At 42.7% G+C, this 20,870-nt stretch overlaps 1 protein-coding gene across 3 annotated transcripts in view; it reads left to right on the top strand.

Moving 5' to 3' along the window:
- ADAMTS17 (ADAM metallopeptidase with thrombospondin type 1 motif 17) overlaps positions 1-20,870 on the top strand; it is a 428,881-nt gene that overhangs the window by 144,560 nt on the left and 263,451 nt on the right. For all 3 annotated transcript variants that reach the window (XM_073568808.1, XM_073568807.1, XM_073568809.1), the window contains exon 8: positions 12,934-13,039. In XM_073568808.1, the coding sequence (XP_073424909.1) occupies positions 12,934-13,039 (106 nt within the window). The remainder of the gene's footprint in view (positions 1-12,933; positions 13,040-20,870) is intronic.

Here is a 20,870-nt window from a genome sequence, read left to right as displayed (position 1 = left end):
TTATACTATTTGGAAAGCTATGTGGGGTGCCATTATAATATACTCGTGCTATTAAACAGTGTGGAGGGTTGTGTTGCAGCCATCATATTGTGTGAAGGTGTGTGGGCACCATTATATTGATGAATATGTGAGGGCCATCGTATTGTGGAGAGGTGGGTTGGGGCCATCTTACTGTGTTGGGGTCACTTTGAGCATATCATACTGTACTTTGTGGTAGAGGGGTACTGTAGGGGCATCATACTGTGTAGGTACAGTGGAGGAATTCACTGTGGATTTATAATGCTGTGTTTTGGGGGCACTTTTGTTGGCATCATACTTTATGGGGGCCATGAAAGTGGTACCTTAGTGTGTGGTAACACTAAGAGGCATCAATATGAGCAAAATCACCTCGAGTAATACATATATTTATTTTGTGGGGGTGCCCAATTAGGAGCTTTGTAATGAGGCCTCATGTTTTCTATGTACCCCCCTGACTAGAGTGAAGTATTATTACTGCCCATTTTTACTTATTGATTCACTTGAATGGGTGCGCTTTTTCTGAAATACCAGACTAGGACTTGACTTTATTTTTTTTATGCTATTGGACCGAAAAAAAAAAATTCTGACATGTGAATAGCCCTGAGTGTTACTGTCAATAGAAGAAACTGAAAGGATACAAATGACACAAATCTTTGAATGTACAAGGTCTCATGTGTGCACTCTACTGCTTATCACCAATAATGAGGGGCATTTTGCTACATTTGACATTGCTCCATTGGTATGACAGTGCCAAACTATGCACCTGCACAAAAAGCCAGGGCTTGGATATACAGTCATAGCCGAAAGTGCTGGCACCCTTGAAATTGTTCCAGAAAATTAAGGCTTTCTCCCAGATAATTATTGCATTTACTAGTATTTTGTTATGCACATTTTTATTTCCCGTGTGTGTTTTGGAACAACACACAAAAACAAGAGAAAAAAATCAAAATGGACACAATTTAACACAACACACAAAATGGGCCATAAAAAATTGTTGGCACCCTCAACTTAATATTTGGTTGCACACGCCTTCTCCCAACAGCAATGTTAAGCTCTCTCCACAGATGTTAAATGGGATTTAGATCCAGACTCATTGCTGACCACTTCAGAAATCTCCAGTGCTTTGTTTCCATCCATTTCCGTGTGCTTCTAGATGTATGTATGGGGTCACTATCCTACTGGAAGACCCTTGACCTAGGAAGCAAACTCAGCTTTCTGGGCACTACATTGCAACTCAAAATCCCTCAGATTTCATGATGCCATTCACACAGTCAAGGTGTCACGGTATGTCTGGCTCTGCGTGACGCGACCTGACGATCGGTCGGTCACAAAACCACAAGACAGACAAGGGGACACCGGGGAAACAATTACAACGGTGAGCCCTATAATAGGGAACGGGGAAGTTGACACCTCCTGCACTCTCCTAAGGAAGAGCCCTGACTCTCCTCACGTTCCCTATACAGGTTCTTTCAACCTGTCACCGACCAGGATACCTTAGTCCCTCACTTGCCCCTGCACCTATCCCTTACTAGGGAACTGGCAAGTGCGGATACTGGTCCTCACCGTTGTACTAGTAAAACTTCAGGGAAAACAACAGACAGGGAAAAACAAACAACACTTTGCTTGCTCTGCAGTCATGCACAGGACCACAGAGTAAGGCACCCGGACACATGGGGATAGTTATATGGTATGGAGTCGTGACGCCACCCGTGGTGTTCAACAGTGGGTGGCCGACGCTGCGGTTCAGGTCCACTAGGGCCGATGGTGACGCAGCAAAGATGGTACAGCGCCCCATGGGTAAAGCGGGGCCCCAGGGCAAATATTTTTGGCTGTTCAGGTAGTGGTGAACGTTGGGGTGCAGAGAATAAGTAAGGGACATAGAAAAGTGCAGTTTTCTTAACCTTTTACTTCTTGGTACTGGTAGCTGAAAATGCAATCCAGGGTAACAGTTACAGATGACAGAAGGAGTCAGTCTAGCCTGGAGGAATTCAGGGGGTCCACCCTGCCGGTGGGGTTGGGTCCCTGCTGCCTGTAGCTAAGCTGTGGCCCTCTTCTGCGTGTTGGTTTTAACCTGTAAGGCTCACACTGTCTGCCAATCACGGGCACTGCCTTTTCACTGTCAGCCCCGGTCTCTTGGTCTGCTGCGATGCCTCCGGGTGTTTCGTGTGGCCAGGGAGCTTTCAGTCCCCTGCCCTCCAGATTCGGCTGTCGGGGCATCCAGCACCCGCCCAGCCAAGGACTCTGGTGTCCTTTTTGTCAGCGCTCCACTCCATGGTCAGTTCCACGCAGCTTCAATTCCCCAGAGCCCTTGACTCTTCTCCTGTCCCTTCCCTTTCCACCGACCAACTGCCAAACAGACTTAACTGACTCCTCCTCCTCCTCCTCCTCCCGACCAGAGAGAACAGCTCCCCTGAAGTCAGGTCTAGAGATCCCCCCTCTGGCCCGGAGCAGGAATTGCTGTGTATTACCTGGCATGGAGACTCCCCCCCCCCCCCCCCCCCCACTGCATGACATCACCCCTAAGAGGAAGGCAATGTCACCGTGGCAACCGGATTCTGGGGTGCCACATTTTTATCTGGTTTCAGGTGTGAATTTCATATTGCCCACACCTATTACTTGTCATAGGTGAGTTTGAACGAGCATCACATGCTTGAGACAAAAGTTGTTTACCCACTATTTAGAAAAGTGCCAACAATTTTGTCCTGCCCATTTCGGGGGTTTTGTGTAAATTTATGTCCAATTGGCATTTTTTTTCCTTTTGTTTTTTTATTTTTGTGTTCCAATACACACAAAGGAAATAAACGTGTGATTACAATAATTTTCTGGGAGAAATACTTTATTTTCTGGAGCAATTTTAAGAGTGCCAACACTTTCGGCCATGACTGCATGTGTCTGGAAAGCTAGGGGACAATCATTTTGCCTTTCATTACGCAATGATCAGAGGTTCCCACTCGCTTTCCTAAAAATCCAGGTCAAGGTATAAACCAACGCGTTTCAATTGCCGGCGTGCATCCTTAATAGATGCGTTTCAAACACATTGTTTTATTTTATTTTATTTGGATCATGAGGTTTTAAATATTGTAGTAAAACTTGTACATTTCATCCTCTTTGACCCTGAATCTTTTGGAATACATGCCAGTTGAAGAGCAGTCTGTGTACCCATGATTGTAATACAGAAGGTGAACTGGTTGCTTTTGTTTCTCTCTGTACTGCATAACTGGGCCAAATTCTAAATCAAGTAAAAAAATAGGTGAAAAGTAAGCTAACACTCTTATTATTCACCTTGCTTCAGGTTTTGTGATAAAACTCTGCAGGAAAAAAAAAAGCGTCAAAAACGCAACGTGCGCACAGACCCTTAGGCTGCGTTGCCACAATGAGCTTTTGGTGAGTTTTTGATGTTGCAGATTTTCTACAAGGAAAGGAGGAGGATGAGTACAAAATAGCCATATAAAAGAATTAAAATGTACAAAGGAAAATGAAAAGCATTGCATCAACACATTTCTGGTGCATAGCACCCTGAATTATAATGCTGAAGCCTGAGACTTGCTTCGATTAAATAGCCAGCATGTGAGATATCACACAGCAGTATCATGATTAGTGATCTGACTTTGTAACCAGTAGACAGCAAATAACAGAGACTGGGGAAGAGGAAATTCATAAGTGAAACATGTATTCTAAATTAAATAACATAATAGCATGATGAATAACAGAGAATTCATTTAAAGTGCACCTGTCAGCAGTTTAGGCCAATATACAATACGGCCATCACCTTTCAGGGCTTATCTACAGCATTCTATAATGCTGCATTTAAGCCCCCGATCCGAGCTGCAAGAGAAGAAAAATAACTTTTATTATATTCACCTACAGGGCGTTCAGGTCCGATGGCTGTCGCTGGTCTTGTTCCGGCGCATCCCATCTTCACGCAATACAGCCCTCCTTCTTGCTTCGTGTGGATGACGTGTCGTTGCATCATCCATACAGGCTCCCCAGCATTGCGCTCCTGCACAGGTGTACTTCTCTTCCCTGTTGAGGGCAGAGCCAAGTACTGCAGTGCGCAGGCGCCGGATAAGGTCAAAGAACCCCAGCACCTGCGCACTGCAGTACTTTGCACTGCCCTCAACAGGACAGATAAGTATGCCTGCGCAGGAGCGCAATGCAGAGGAGACTATGTGGATGATGCAGGGTCGCATCATCTACACGAAACAAGGAGGGCAGTGATCATAAGAGGATGGGATGCACCGGACCAAGACCTGCGATACCCATCGGGCCCGAACGCCCTGTATGGGAGTATAATAAAAGTTATTTTTCTTCTCTTACAGGTTGGGTTGGGGGGCAGATATACAGAATTATAGAATGCTGTAGATATGCTCTGAAAGGTGATGGCTGTATCTTATATCAGCCAAAACTGCTGACAGGTTCCCTTTAATGACCTAAAATAAGCATATCAGTACAATTTTATAGCGAATATCCTGTTATAGTAAGAATGTTTTGATGCTAAATAATAAAGAATATTAAATTATGCACAATAGAAAAAAAACTTATGGTAATACAAATCACCATAATATCAGCTACATTAAAAAAAAACCTTTTTTTATTAGCAATGCAGCATAATGTCTTTACAGAGATTCAAGCCAGAAGGAACTTTGGTATTCAACTTGAAAATCCACCAAGCTTCACAATATTTTAGTTTCCTTATCTCCTCCTCTGCCAGTATTTTGAGCTTGTTCTATAGCATACAATTTAAGACTAGATGTATTGCAATTATGATTAATAATGACATGTTTGGATGGTTGGGATATTAATTTATTGCTATTTTTCTGATTATGCGTATCATATATGTATTCCTTAAAACATACTTTCAATGATCGAGTGCTGCATCCCATATATTTCAAATTGCAATCTGTGCATTCTATGATGTAAATCATGAACATAGAGCAACAGTTTAGGAAGGACTTTATTTCAAAAGATTTATTGTTGATGGCATCCAAAATGTTTTCGATTTTCTGCACTCATTAAAGGGAATCTGTCACCCCATTTTTCGAGTATCAGCTGCTGGCACCGCCATCAGGGGCTTATCTACCGCATTCTGTAATGCTGTAGATAAGCCCCCGATGTAACCTGAAAGATAAGAAAAACAAGTTAGATTATACTCACCCAGGGGCGGTCTGGTTTTGGTCCGATGGGTTTCGAGGTCCGCTCCGGCGCCTCCCATCTTCTAACGGTGACGTCCTCTTCTTTGTTTCCCATCGTGGCTCCGGCACAGGCGCACAGCTCTGCCCTGTTGAGGGCAGAGCAGAGTACTACGGTGCGCAGGCGCCGGACTTCTCTGACCTTTCCCTGAAGCAATCCATCAGGATTGCTTCAGGTTTTGCTAGCAAATCTGCATGGCAAACATTCACCAAATCTGCACAAGCCCTAAAGGGAATCTGTGACCAGGTTTTTTGTACCTCATCTGAAAACCACATAAAGTAGGAAAAAAGCCCTGATTCCAGCGATGTGTCACTTTGATTGTGTCACAACTCCTGCATCCAGTAATAGTTTTTAGATATAGCATGTACCGAAGCCAAGCCCACTCATACCACTGATTGGCAGCTTTCTGTGTACACTCTATAGTGACAGTAAACTGCTAATTAATGTTGGTGGCGCAGTTGTACCAGGATTCATGCAGATTCATTGTATTGAAACCACAGCACACAGCCTAATAAGTGACACATCGCTGAAATCCGTGCCTCAGCCCCAACTTCATGCTGCCCTCAGATTACATAGCAAAAACCTGCTGACAAATTCCCTTTAAGGATGGCTCACTCCATCTACAGTCAAGGACTTGGAGATGTTGTGTTGCTCCCAAAAGACTATCTTAAGACACCTTAATCAACTCTTCATTTACGTCCGTGAGGGCAAAATGTCATCCAAAGCCCTTCTAAAATTTTGCATAGTGTCTGCTTATGGTGCATGTGCTTTCAAGACGATGCACATGCCTTATTTGAGCAATCTGAGTAAGTCAGGGCACGTACATTTTGCCTCATTGTGCATTCAGGATGCCAGCTGTCCATGTGCAGGGCTTCAGAAATGCTTGGGATGATGTGTCCTATCCTCAGGCATATCAGAAAAGCCATATTGGGTGGATTATGCAGGAAGCTTGACTTCTGGTCACAGGTTCTCCACCTCCTAGACTTTAGACCAGTACTAGTTTCTGTACGATACAAGCCATATTTAAACCTCTCTTTAAGCCAAACTCTAGGCCAGTGAGTATTAGCACTGAATAATAGAAAGGCATCTGCTCTACTTCAGCCTTGCTCATATTCTTGTGTTTTCAAGAAATTGCGAACAGTGCACATTCGATTAACGCCAGCTCTGGAATTGACTAAACTTCCTTTTTAGATTTAAAAAGTCACATTTACATAAAAATGAAATCACTTTAAATCTCATTGGTAAGGCAGCCATCTGGGTTACTGCCTGTGACCAAAAAGATCATGTGAGATACATTTCAGTAACATCTGGACGGCTGAAGAAGGAATTCATGTAAATATACACGTTTAGGGAAAATCTTAATAGAACATAATGATTGCTGTTGGGATGTTGTGCCTGGTTTGGCGCGCTGCTGTACAATTCAGGATGAGGTTACGGAATATTTGGTGACATCTGGTAGCGGCTGTGGTTATCTTCACTATAAAGATACTAGAGCTCTTTCGGAATAACTCTGAAACTTGTGATTTGGACATTCTGTACCAAATAATTAAGGTTTTTATTTTATAACTGATGAGAACGTTCTGGTTTTAACCACAAAGGCTATTTATAAGTAGAGCATCTGGATAAATGTGTTTGTTTTCCATGGTGCTGTGATTTTGGAGAATTTCATTAAATGTGGTTCAGTTATAGACATTTGGCTTATACACATTCACAAGGACACATGATGATGGGATCTGGCGGATGCTCTTGTACCCTGTAAGCTCAGATGTCATACCTGATTTGCATTACTGATCCCCTCGTATGGGTCACAAGGATATTTTGAGAACCCTTACGCTCCGTGGTCCACGTGTGACCTTTGCACTCCAGGTTTTATCATGGGTGCTGTCACGGGGTTACCGTGACAGTGTGGAGCCAGAAGACTGCAGCGTCTGATTGCACTGAGAAGAAGCACTTCTCCTTCAATGTGTTTATTTCTTCTGGCAGAACAGGGGTAAATCAGTAGAGAAGGATAGTGAGATACCACACAGACAAACCAAGCACCAGTCACTAATAACTCCTCCAACTCTCCTTCTCATAAGAACTCTGCTCTCTCCGTTAGCCAGGCAGCGAATGCTTGCTCTGACGAGGATTAGTAACAGAGCCCAAATTATAAAGGGGAAAGGAGTGGCTGCTAATAATGTCTGTAAAGCGCCCTGGAATTAATGGCACTATGTTATTGAGTAAAATAAATAAAAATATTTTAGTTTATACCCCCACCTCCACACCCCTGTGGATTCCCCTGTTACATGTGAGTGAATATTTTGTATGCCTGGAGTTTTCAGTTAACCCTTTTTGTGTTGATTTGTTGGGTTGGTATACTACGGTGCACAGTAGCGCCCCTCTTCCCTAGGTGGGGGAAGAGAACAGACGGAGGGCTAACTCAGGAGATAAGGCAAGGGTGGAGGCCCTGGCATTTTCACCTTCAGAAGTATCCCGGGGAGTAGGGCGAACTAGGGCGCTACCTAGTGTTAGAGACCGAGAAGGAGCCCCTGGTCCCGCAGTAACAGCCGCGTCATTACTAAGCCTTGCGGCCACGAACAGTGCCTGCGCAACTGACTGCCGCGGTGCCTTATGGGATTCGGGAACAGCGGCCAACTGGAGATTATATATCTAATATATAAAGCTCAAGTGTGTGTATGTATGTATGTGTGTATGTCCGGGATTAGCATCTGCACCGTCGCAGCTACAGCCACAAAATTTGGCACAGTCACACGTCTGGACCCCGAGAGTGTCCTAGGCTATGTTGTGAGGTGAAATTTTAACCCCGCATGTTCCAATTCACCAAACAATTTTGCCCCTATCTACATAATGGGGGAAAAAGTGTGTATCAAGCCCCGCCCCTCATGATGTCATAATGGTTGCCATGGCGACGCTGATGTCATAGGTTGCAAGCCCCGCCGCTCACTATGATGTCATAATGGTTGACTATGGGATGGAGGATGTGTGATGAGTATATGGGCACTGGACTGGGATGGAGGGTATGACGGGTATATGGGCACGGGACTATGGGATGGAGGATGTGTGATGGGTATATGGGCACTGGACTATGGGATGGAGGATATGTATGACGGGTATATGGGCACGGGACTATGGGATGGCGGATATGATGATGGGTATATGGGCACGGGACTATGGGATGGAGGATGTGTGATGGGTATATGGGCATGGAACTATGGGATGGAGGATGTGTGATGGGTATATGGGCACTCGACTATGGCATGGAGGATATGTATGTTGGGCATATGGGCATGGGCCTATGGGATCGTGGATATGTATGATGGGTATATGGGCACGGGACTATGGGATGGAGGATAATTATAATTTGCTATAACTAACCACAGTTAGTTATTATGCCCGGGCAGCGCCGGGCTCTTCAGCTAATAAATATATATATATATATATATATATATATATATATATTTTATATGTTTAAAGTGCAGTTATTAACATAAGAAACTGTGTTCGGTCTTTTAGGTTTTAAAATGTTATTTTATAAAACTAGATGCAATATGGATGTTGCATAGATGTTAAAAAAATGGACATATGTATGATATGGACAACATACTGATGACCATTTGGATGAAAATCGTCAAATTTTTGTGTTTTATCCATTGATGAACTCTGCCTTAACCTAAGTTTTTATATGGTTCTCAATTCTGTATGTTTTGTGTCAGTATTCTTATATTTTTATTGTCATACACTACATTTCATCGGTCTCCTGCTTCTTCTACCTTACATTTGGTAGACTAACAGGTAAGGGAAAGTCGAATGGCAGTATGACTGCTGGATCTTTTCTACAGAGCTTATTTGAGGTCTATTATTATGGAGACACACAGGTCTCCACAGAAGCTGTTACCACAAAATGATAGACTTTCAATTAGGGCTTATGCTCATTTGCGAGAAAAACAGACTAGAGCAATCCAAGAAAAAAATCGTATTCTGTTCGTATTGCACTCTGACTGTTATTCTGATTCCCTGCTCATCTGCAATTTTTTTTTCTCCTCTCAGATTGGACTGAGAAAAAAATTGAATCCTGCTGCGATTTGCTGCTTATATCAGACAAGACTTGCCAATACAAGTCAATAGGTGTGAGAAAAAAATAGCGCGGCACTCAGACTATGGGTGTGCCATCCGATTTTTACTCATCCAGCTCCTAGAAAACCCGACATTTTATCAGCCGAGTACAGTAAATTCACTGTGTGGCAAGTTAGAATAGATTTATACATAGAATAGATAGAAAGATGTCGGCCACATATATAATTAGTGCGTGTGTAGTTTTAATGTTCATGGATTTAGCTAATAATTAAATAACTTAAATGGGGTCAGGTCCCCTGAAATGTAAATAACCAGCAGAGAGAAGCAGACAGCTAGGGGCAGATGTTTATAGTCTGTGAAGAGGGTAATACACATGGCGCTTCCCAGGTTATTAATATCAACTTACAGCTGTATACTTAGCCTTTACTGGTTATTAAAATGAGGTGGGTCTCCCCTTAAATTAATCAGCTAAGGCTAGGCAGACAGCTGCAAGCTGACATTAATAGGCTTGGAAGGGGCCCATGCATATTGCCCCCTCCCAGACTAAAACATCAGCTTTCAGCTGCCCAAGAAATGGCACATCCATAAGATGCACTAATTCTGGCTTCCCTGGTGTGATAGCAAGTGGGATAGTAGTATTGAGGTCTCACGGTGACTTGAATAAGGCGAGCAGAGTTCTTAGCCGATGAACTCCGTTCACCTCATTGACGTCACCACTAGAGCGTGAGAAAGCTGACATCAACCCAATACTATTACCCCACTCTCAATACAAGTGTATGAAGCGAGACCACACCCACTAGACAGGCTGTGCCTGGGAGTATGCATAACGCATACATAACTGCTGGTCCCAGCTCAATGTGCGCGTTGAGGGGATTCTTAATTTGTCAGACAGAGTTACTGCAGACTTATCAATTTAGATCGGACAGCCCCTTTAATACCATTGATCTGTTCCCATACAGTATCTTGTTCTTCATTTCCTGTTCACTTGGGGCGATGTGCAGCCCATAATGATGATTTTTTAAGCTTAAAAATCATCTCACCGAACGAACAAGTGTTTTGATAGTTCATTGGCTGATTGCTGGCCTGTTTAGATGTGGTGATAATTGGGAATGAATTTCCTATAAATGCTCATTGCTGATTAATAGGCTCACATAAAAGGGCTAGAAGTTCCTGCCTGGTTATGGTTTATTGTAATCAACCGTTGTTACATCTATAAAATACTGGGAAATAAGGGGGTACGGTATTTACATTAGCCGATTATCAGGCCTGAGCATTCTTAGGAAACCTCATTTCCCAATATTCGGCCTGTCGAAACAAGTTGCCAATCAAGTAGCTTGCTTAAAAATCATCATTCTCAGTAGTACATTGTTTTGTGGAACCCGGAGATGTGTTGCCAAGAACAATTATATCCTACATGCACGGAATGATCGTGTTAATCCTATTAATGATTGTTCTTTGTGCATAGAAGTGCGGTCGACCTGTGTATTCTAAATGACCGTCGATCAACTTTCATGTAGTCGATCGACACTTAATGCATCCTAAGCTATAACCGTCCGCATGTACTATACCGGTAGGCTTGGAATGGTGACCTCATAACATGTCAGAGCGAGCCACAGATGTTTTATCTGAAGTCACTGGTAGGACTAAAAATGAATAGTTTATATGAGGATATGAGGAGATTCCATCACATTTTCCATTCAAGCAATGAAATTCCTTTTTTCTTTTTTTTTTTTTTTTTTTTTTAGTCTTGTCCTGGGGTAACCTAGTAAGAAGCAGTGTGTGCGGAAACTAAAAGTAACCCGTCTAACAAGTGTATACAAGCATGTCACTCAGCACTTATCTATAAATCTGCCTGAATTAAGCAATGCTACCGGTACACGAGTGTGAAGTGTTGTGTCTTTCTAATATGCAAGTTTGCAGTTTTGCTCGAATGAATTCTGAGATCGTTTAAGGAAACCATTATTTTTGTTTGACTCTGTTACATGAGCTCATTGACTCATTTGGCTTATTAACCTCAGCACTACCCTTTCGCATAAATAAAGTAGATATGGAACAGTACCAAAACGAATTAGAATTTCTCCTTGTCGTTAGCTTCATAAATATGTTTTTCTAATGATTAACGCCGTCCAGAAATAGAATGCAGTCCTATAAATGGCAGCAAATCACTTGTTTGTTAGTCATAGGTTAATAAAATAATCGCCCATAAGGGATCTGTGTATATTAATGTAATTGAAGCTGTCTCAGCCTGCAGATGTTGAAGAAAATGACTTTAATTAGAGTGTGCTAACTTTCCTGCCAGATTGCTAGATCTATCAGTGCATAGATCTGTCTTTAGACGACTATCAAGCCTATATCTTGTAAATGATGCAATTCTTTCTGCCTACAGAAACTGTGTGAACTTGTTGAATACTTTCTATATAGGCAGATATACTTTGATAATTGAACATACATTGATTCATTGCAAGTTTGTGCTCCCAAACATCCTCGACTTACTTCTCTGCAGCATCATTTTGCTGTCTATATGTGAGACCGCTGCAGCCAGTCCCTGGCCCCAGTGGTGCACCGCACAAAACCAATGATTGATTACATCATTGTGTTGAAAGCTTAGTATTGCAATTTTCATTTTTTATCAAACGGAAAACCCCTTTAATTCTATTAATATTAGGAATGTACAATTTTGCCTCGGCATACAGTGCATTTAGGACTTCCATTAAAAAGGCAGAGAAGACTTCATGACATCATATATATAACTCTGATGGAAGGCTGTGTGTATGCTAATGAATGGAGATAAAGACCCATTGAGCACCCAGTGGCTCCATGTGAAAAAAATACAATTCTGTGTTGTATAGAAAAGTGCAGCCTGTTGTGCTTATGTTCATAGTTAACGTTATAGTATTCAGATGTATACCAGCACAAGAGAGGCCAAAATGACAGTAGATAGATTTTATGTAGATAGAAACTTATCAGTAGCAGCACTCATTTCCTAGCTCAGTAATGGGAAAGTCTGTCTTCACTGAATTCAGATTTGACCTCAGAACTGAGAATTTTTATAATGAATGATAAATTCTGGCAGAGAAAGTAGCAGATTCTATGATAAGAAATATTGCAAAGTTGCTTATTTTCATGTTTACAATTGCTTTATGAAATAAAAATTAAAACGATGGTTAATGTTCTCCCTCCCTCCCTGTCAGCCCCTGACCTAGAGCTGCTGTTATCAGTCCTGCAAAATAACAGGCTCCAGCCCCTACTGATGAAGAGCATTCTCCTAATCACTTCTCTCACTGAACAAGCAAAATATATTCTCCTGTTCAAATGCACTGTTATCTACATACGAAAATATAATAGAAGAATAGATTGCAGAATAAATTACAGACAGTCCTGAATGTGTCACAGTAATAGAAGAATACTGACCAGAACTGTCACTCAAGAAGTGTCAGTCTCCCCAGCAACAGGGAAGTTAATAAACTGGAAAGCTGTCTGCTGCTGAACACACATGTTGAGAATCATCCGTTAACTTATGCATGTCAATAGGAGAAAAATACTAAATTAATAGATTTGGACAAAAACAAGATAGATTCAGTGTCCGTGTTGGCAACTTTTAATTTATATTTTGCAAACTATCAGAACTATTTTTTTTTATCTCATCTGCAGGAATTGCCTACCTTGGGGGAGCCTGTAGCCCCAAACGCAAGTGTGTCCTTGCAGAAGATAATGGTCTAAACTTGGCCTTTACTATTGCACATGAGCTTGGTCACAAGTAAGTTATTAGTTCAGCATTAAACTTGGTGCTTTGCTTTTGAATGAATGTGTTCTAGAGAATATTGATATAGATGATATCAGTTAACACACAGCTTTCTGATATAATAAAGACATACATTGCAATGGAAATGAGAGAATAATGTATCTTAAGCATTGATGTGTGAACTCAAACTGTAAAGTTCGGGGTACATACTGAACACATTCACGAACCCCGAACACGGACTTCTCTTGGAGTTCTTGTTACTGTCCAGTTCGGAGCCCGGACATTGGGTGTTTTCCACACTGTCATCTGTGTGGCAGCGCGAGAAACACCAGCTCTGATCGATGGTAAGTGCATTACTGCTGATTAGATCGCTACAGTTCCCATGCTGTTACGCAGGTGACAACATTTGACCCAGCAGCTGTGATCGGCTGTAAAAAGGTTATCCCTGGTCACAGGCGTCTACTGATGAGAGTGCTACTTTCATCATTGTACGCCTGCTCTCGCTAATAACAGCGAGAGTAGGTGTACAATGATGGAAGTATTCACTAGCCTGTGCAATAAATAAATAAAATGGTGCAGGATCACCTCTTCTTGACAACCAGCGCAGGCAAAACCGCCAGCTGCCAGCTGCAGTCTTCAGCTGTCAGCGTTATCTTGGCTAGTTATCAAAAATGGAGGGGTCCCCATTTAAATTATTTAAATAAATACTTTCAAAACCGGTGTAGGGTCCCCCCCATTTTTGACAACCAGCCAAGCTAAAGCAGATAGCTGGGGGCTGGTATTCTCAGACTGGTAAGGGCCATGGATATTGCCCCCCCCAGCCTAACAATAGCAGCCCACAGCCGTCCCCAAAAAGGCACATCTATTTGATGCACCAATTCTGGCCTTTTGCCCGGCTCTTCCCACTTGCCCTGGTGCAATAGCAAGTGGAGTAATACTTGTGGGGTTGATGTCAGCTTTATAATGTCAGCTGACATCAATTCCACAGGTTAGTAATGGAGAGGCGTCTATAAGATGCCCTCATGAAAAACCCCAGAGTCATTTTGTACAAAAGACATACATCCATACATACAATGAAAGGGACTGCGGACAGGGGAGCCATACATACAATGACAGGGGAGCCATGCATACCACATAGGGATGAGGGGACAATGCATTACCCGGCTTATACTCGAGTCAATAAGCTGACTCAGTTTTTCGTGGCAAAAGTAGGTGCCTCAGCTTATACTCGGGTCGGCTTATACTTGAGTATATATGGAAAATAAGAATACATGCTGTATATTTACTTATTACAAAAAATCATGATGAGAAATGGACAAAAAAGACAGTGCATGAGTTCCTAGATTTTCGTCATTACGCAAACCTGGGGGTGCAACTGAGGCTTTTGCCCTTGGGTGCTTGGTATCAGGGGAGGCAACAGGAAGAGAAGGCTCTCTAGTTATGGAATTGTGATAACAGACATTACAGTTGGTAGGAATAGTTATTCGAGTATTATACTTTTACACTACCTGATTTTCTGTCAATAGTCAGTGCCAATTGATGACACCGGAAGTTAATTAGCAATTGCGTGTTTTCATTTAACAGTGAACACAAGGGGGTTTACGCACAACAGTTCATGCGAATTGTTCATTCCCCCTCACTATAATTATTGACGAGAGCCCATCCTTGTTTATCCAAGGAGATGTGTTGCTGAACAACGGCAATCTTATGGCCTGCATAAAACATACAAGTTGACAAGCATTCTTGGCTGATGGCATGACACTTTTGCATGGGACAATTATCATAAATGTACTGTGTTTATTCAGCTGATCATTCGCTTGTTTAAAAAAGTCTTAAAGAATCAAGGATGTTGCATTTTACAAACTTGCATTCTAGGGGCCTGGTTCATCAAGACTGGCATTGGTCACAATGAGGGGGCATGCTGGAGTCTGACTCACCTCATTCATGTAAAAGTGTACGCTTCTTCATGAATCTGCAGCATCTGATGAGAGTCATGCATTTCCGTGCGCCAAGACAGAAATTGGCACTTTTGGTATTGAGAACACCACGGCTCATCATAAATTAGATGGGTTGTAGGGTCACGCGCCCACCGCTCCCTCATCCCTCCCCAGCTCTGCCGACTTGGCGGAGCTGGTAGAAACTAGCGTGAAAACTGCAAAAGTCATGAGTTGCGCCTACATTTTGCGACTTTGCTAACTAGTTGAAGAATTATAGATTTAGGCCAATTTCACGTGTCTGACATTCACAGGCCGAACACAGACCACGGTGTTCAGACCAACCACGTATATCCTGACCAGAACTTAGCCTGATAGGTAAATTTGAGACTGTTGAGTTGGAATAAGGAGAACAATGGCTGGTGGGGACATTTCATTCCGTACTCTAACCATTAATGCCGCATGTGTGAAATCGTCAGGCTGAGGATAGACGGCAACATGTCTTCCAGTAAAAAATCTCTGACAATGTACCGATAATGTAAAAATATCATGTATGACTTTTCCGGAACATTCCAGAATCTTCCATTCTCTACACTCTCTAGAATGATTCATAGCAGCACAGAGCCAAGCAACCCCCTTCTTCCCCTCCTTGTCACACATTGCAGCCTTGTGCCTGCAGCTCCACAGCTTGTAACACTACACTAGCTCTTTCCTGTTCCCCTCCCCTCCTCACTACAAGGAATGTTGCATTTTGGTGCGATCGCCGCACCGTCAAAAGGACGCGTGCGGCGGCAAAAGCATACCTGCGCACGGCCTGCGTCCCCAATGCTAAAGTTAGGGTACGCAGGCCGCATGCAGCGGCATGCAAACATAGGCGGAGCTGATGGGATGAGGCGCGGCAGGGGGCGGAGCTTCACGGCGAGCGTCCGCTGCGCCTCCAAACGCTAATGTGAAACTAGCCTTAATTAGTATGTAAGTTTTATTTTCTGCTTTTTAAATCCCTTTTATTTGTAGTTGCATTGTACATACTATTATTGTCTCATTTCGTAAAGCCTTTTTATCGTCTGTAAACACTGCCCATCTTTTGGGAATAAACTATAAAATTTATTAATTCTGCCTTCTTGCTCTGTGATGAATTCATACGTGCCTATAAGCTAAATACGCTACTGATTTGGGTTTGCTCCGAACCCGTCTATTAATTTTAAATATTAATACGAGGAATCTGAAGCTGGTGGCAGCAAAGTGTGTTCTGGCAAGGTGGGTAGTGCTGGTAGTGACTGAGCAGGTATTATAAGCTGATTGTGTGGCTGCGGCCAAAGCATTTATAACTCCCTCACTGCACGCGAGCCTAACAGCCATTGCACAACAAGTAGCCCGTCCGGCGACAAATTATCCTAGGTGTAGTTCCCTGACTGACCTGAGGGTAAGGGGGGCGCCGGAGAGCTGCGAGTTCCAAAGTGGAACTGAAAAGTGGGATATCCATAAATCCCGACAGCTTGTAACATATTGTGGCAGTGGTGGGATAACTAAAATAACCTCCCCCCGCGGTAAATTGTTAGGGCAAGACTAGCTTGCTTTTTTTATCACATGGTGCCAGCTGTGGGATAACTAAGATAAGCCCCCCTGTGCCTGTGATAGCCATGTGCGGCCAAAGGTCACATCTCCCGGTTCGTGACAGACAATATCTGAGACCAAAAAACATTCATGCAATCTGTCTGTGACATGATTTTGAGTGACTATTTTAGAGCTACGACTTTAAAAAAAAAAAAAAAAAGCAGAGAGGTGACATGCAAGTTGGAAACACATGTAAATTATATTGGCGTCTATGGTGGCAAACTCAAATTTGACTTGCAGTCTGCAACGAAAATTTAATCCGTGTCTGATTTTTTGACAGTTGCGCTGCTGCTGCAGTTGGTCTGGTGTCACAGTGCAACTCCTTTGCTACTTACCCTGTTTCCCCGAACATAAGACGCCGTCATCTATTAATTTTTGCTCCGAAAGTTGCACCATGTCCTATTTTTTTTTTTTTTTTGGGGGGGGGGGGAGGGGTTCCTTATTTTCATGCGCTCTACCCTTACATAAGGAACGTTCTGTAGTGTAAAACCAGTAGTCAGACATATAGACCGTTCAGCAGAAAAGCAGACAACAAATCAAAGTAACACACTACGGTACGGTACTGTAATTGCCTGACTCACACACTTTCTGGACACTGTACCGCTACCGTAACAATCACCCACAGCAGTTCTTTTACCATAGCAGCCCCATCATCATTTTGCAGCCCCAAATATTCCCATCATCCCGTTGCAGCCCTCATCATCCCTTTACAGTCCCCAATACAGCACCCCCATCATTCCATTACAGTCCCCATCATTCTACAGTACGGTATTGCAGACTCCCATCATCCCACTGCAGCCTCCCATCATCCCGGTATCCCACTGCAGCCTCCCATCATCCCGGTATCCCACTGCAGCCTCCCATTATCACAGTATCCCACTGCAGCCTCCCATGTGTGTACCGTACACACACAGACACACACAGACACACCCATACACGGACACACCCATACACGGACACACAGACACACACACACCCATACACAGACACACACACACACTTTCACTTTCTTACTGGTTTCCTCCGCGGTGCTGCTTTCAGTGCTTTGGTGGTGCAGGAGCCCTGGGCCAATCAGAGCCCAGGAGCCCTGGGCCAATCACAGCCCAGGAGCCCTGGGCCAATCAGAGGCTATGGATGTCATCAGGTGGCCATGGTTCCTGCGCTGTGATTGGCGCAGGGCTCATGGGCGGAGATCGGCACACAGCTCCGAGGCTGTGATTAACTCCTGCGAACAGCGTGGCTGCAGTGGCGGGCACCGGACAGCGGGGACAGCGGGAACAAGACACAACTGCATGCCCCACGCACAGAACAAGGTATGCCTTTTTTTCGGGGGGGGGGAGTGCCTCATATTAGCAGGCACAGTGCTCCCCCTAGCATGCCTTAATTTCGGGGGGCCGCCCTATTTACGGGGAAATAGGGTAGTAGCTATGATGTCACAATGAGACACTGATCTTTTATGTCGCTTGTGTAGTCGCAGCCTAATAAGTGGTTTTACTCAATGATTACAGTCTGGAAAACCCTTTAAATTTTCAAAGCTTTTCCTATAGATTTCACATTAGGTAAGGCACGTCAGGCTGGCTTATAATTAGAACAGGCAATTAACTTCCTTGGGGAAAATGAATTTGACTTGGCCAAATGTGGGTACGTGGCCTCTTGTGGCTCCTTTTGAGTTTGTATGCTTGTAATTTGTAAATGCTCAGTGTGAGCTTGTACTTAGTTTTTCTGGACTCCATCCAGCCACCTAAATAGCAGCAGCCCTTTCATGTCAGCAGTACCATGCTCACTCTGTTCCAAAACTGAGAGCCCCATTAACACTGTACTATCAAGTATATGTTTATTTAAGAGAAACTAGTGAAGAAAAACTGTAGGTTGATGTCTACATCCATCCTGCCCTGGTAAGCCACCTGTAATTGATGATTACACTATTCATACACTAATAAATACTCAACGTAAAGATTTGTATTGTTTTATTTATTTTTTTTTTATATATATTTTACCTCGTCTTGGAAAATGTCAAATGTCTAAACCATCTCAGATTTCGTAATCCCTTGCCAAATATACTATAGGATTACCCAGTATTGTATGTCACCACTTGTACAGTGACGTAGTTATTAGTCACTCATCACTGCATGCAGTGTCCCGGGCTAGCATTGTTGACATGCATGTGGCTGCAATATTTTCATGTAGCTGGGAGGTGCAGGACATTGGGAGTCACACCTCAAAAAGTGATGTCTGGACTAACCGCGTGTCTCCTGATCCAAATCAATGAACCTCATACAGTATATGCCTGTAGGGTCTAGAGTTCAGGTCAGTAGAGCCATGTCCAGCCCAGACATCACGGACCATGAATTTTGGATGTATGAGAATAGCTTTACTGGCTCATTTCTGATGAGCAAAACCAGATCAAATATACCCTTAGAGACCACCAATACAAATTAAAAGTGACCTGCGATATAAGAGACTAACATCCCCCTCCAGGTGACAATCCATCTATCAGCTGTACACTATAGCTGAGAGCATGCTGCATCAGCCACAATCAGTGTTGGCACCGATCATGGCCGTTTAACCACTTAAATTCTGCTGTCACCAGATCTTGCAATTCATGGCCAAATAATGGCCTTAGAGTCTGCCGGCTATAGCGACCTGTTCAGAAGTTATAAACATTTAGGTGTTAAAAATGCATTTTTTTCATTCCTGTCATGTCACTTTGTATAATTCCTGAAAAGCACCTGAAGGGTTAATAAACTGCCTCAGAGCAATTTTGAATACGCTGAGGGGTGCAGTTTTTAAAATGGCATCACTTTTAGGGTTTTTTCCAATATATAGGTCCCCCAAATCAATTCAAAACTGAATAGGTCCCTAAAAAAATAAGTTTTGTAAATTTCCTTGAAAAAACATTAAATATGACTGCTACATTTTTAAATTTTCTAAAATGTTAACAAAATAAAACATTTTACAAATGGTGCTGATGTAAAGCAGATATGAGGGAATGTTATTTATTAATGTTTTTGTGTGGTATGACTATCTTTATCGAAGGGATAATCAGTCAAAGTTTGAAAATTGCAAATTTGTTGAAATTTTTAACATATTTCTGATATTTTTATAAATAAACACTAAACATGTCAATCTAAATTTACCATTATCATAAAGTATAATCTGTCACGAAAAAAAAAAATCTCAAAATCAATGGGATATGTTGAAGCATTACAGAGTTATTACTATATAAAGTGACACATATCAGATTTCAAAAATTTGGCCCGTTCACTAAGGGGTTAAATTGGACACCCCTTTAATTTTGTATTCCTAATATAATGATATGGCATTCAATATTGGTTGGTATTCCAACACTGAAGCCTCCACCGATCATTAAAAAGAGGGCGTAGTGGTCCATTTGACTATTTAAAGGGGTATTCTCCTGTTATTCGTCTTGGGCCTGTTTCACACATCCGTTTTTTGTGTCCGTCAAACGAATCCGTTTCCGTTTTTTGCCGCAAACGGATGCAAACAGATCTGTTTTTTTTAAACGGATCCGTTTTTTGACGGATCCGCGGTAACCGCTAATGGAAGTCTATAGGACAAAAAAACGGATCCTGCAAAAAAATGGCGGATCCGTTTTTTGACGGAAACCGACGGATTTTGACAAATTTGAAAAAACGGAAGTGTGATCCAGGCCTTAGCAATTGATGAATAAATTGACAACAGGGTGTTACTAGTTGGGTGTGACTGTGCTCAGTCTGATATTGTCCAATTGGTACGAACAGTGCCAGACTGTTTATTTCCTTATAGAGACAGCAATTTCAGCCAACAGCACACAGAATGTTCACTAGGATGCACATTCCAAGAGTCCCAGGACCCAATAGGGACCATAACTTACAGGAAAGATGAAAGTGGAACAGCATCCAATCCAGGTGAAGAAATAATATTAATGGCTGATTAAACTATTTCTTTACCTGGATTGGATGCTGTTCCGCTTTCATTTTTCCTGTTTATTTCCTTAGGGGAAATGGTAACACCCCATTGTCAATTTATAACATTAAGGCTGTGTGCCCACCTAGCGATTTTTAAGCGTTTTTGCCTCGATTTTCGGCGTGAAAACGCTGCGTAAAAGTTTAAAAATCGTGTACAGAACGCCCCCCCATGCATTCCTATGGCATTCCGCACATGCTGTGCTAATGCTGCGCTTTTTTCTGCGGCGGAATCGCATCGCAGAAAAAATCGCAGCATGCTCATTCTTTTGTGCGGAATCGCAAAGAATTGCCGCCATTCCGCACCCATAGGAATGCATGAGAATCGCTTAC

Source organism: Dendrobates tinctorius, unplaced genomic scaffold, assembly GCF_039654945.1.
Source record: "Dendrobates tinctorius isolate UK_male_01 unplaced genomic scaffold, ASM3965494v1 ptg000022l, whole genome shotgun sequence".
Taxonomy (NCBI): domain Eukaryota; kingdom Metazoa; phylum Chordata; class Amphibia; order Anura; family Dendrobatidae; genus Dendrobates; species Dendrobates tinctorius.
Note: the sequence above shows the minus strand (reverse complement) of the source record. Positions and strands in the feature narration are given on the sequence as shown.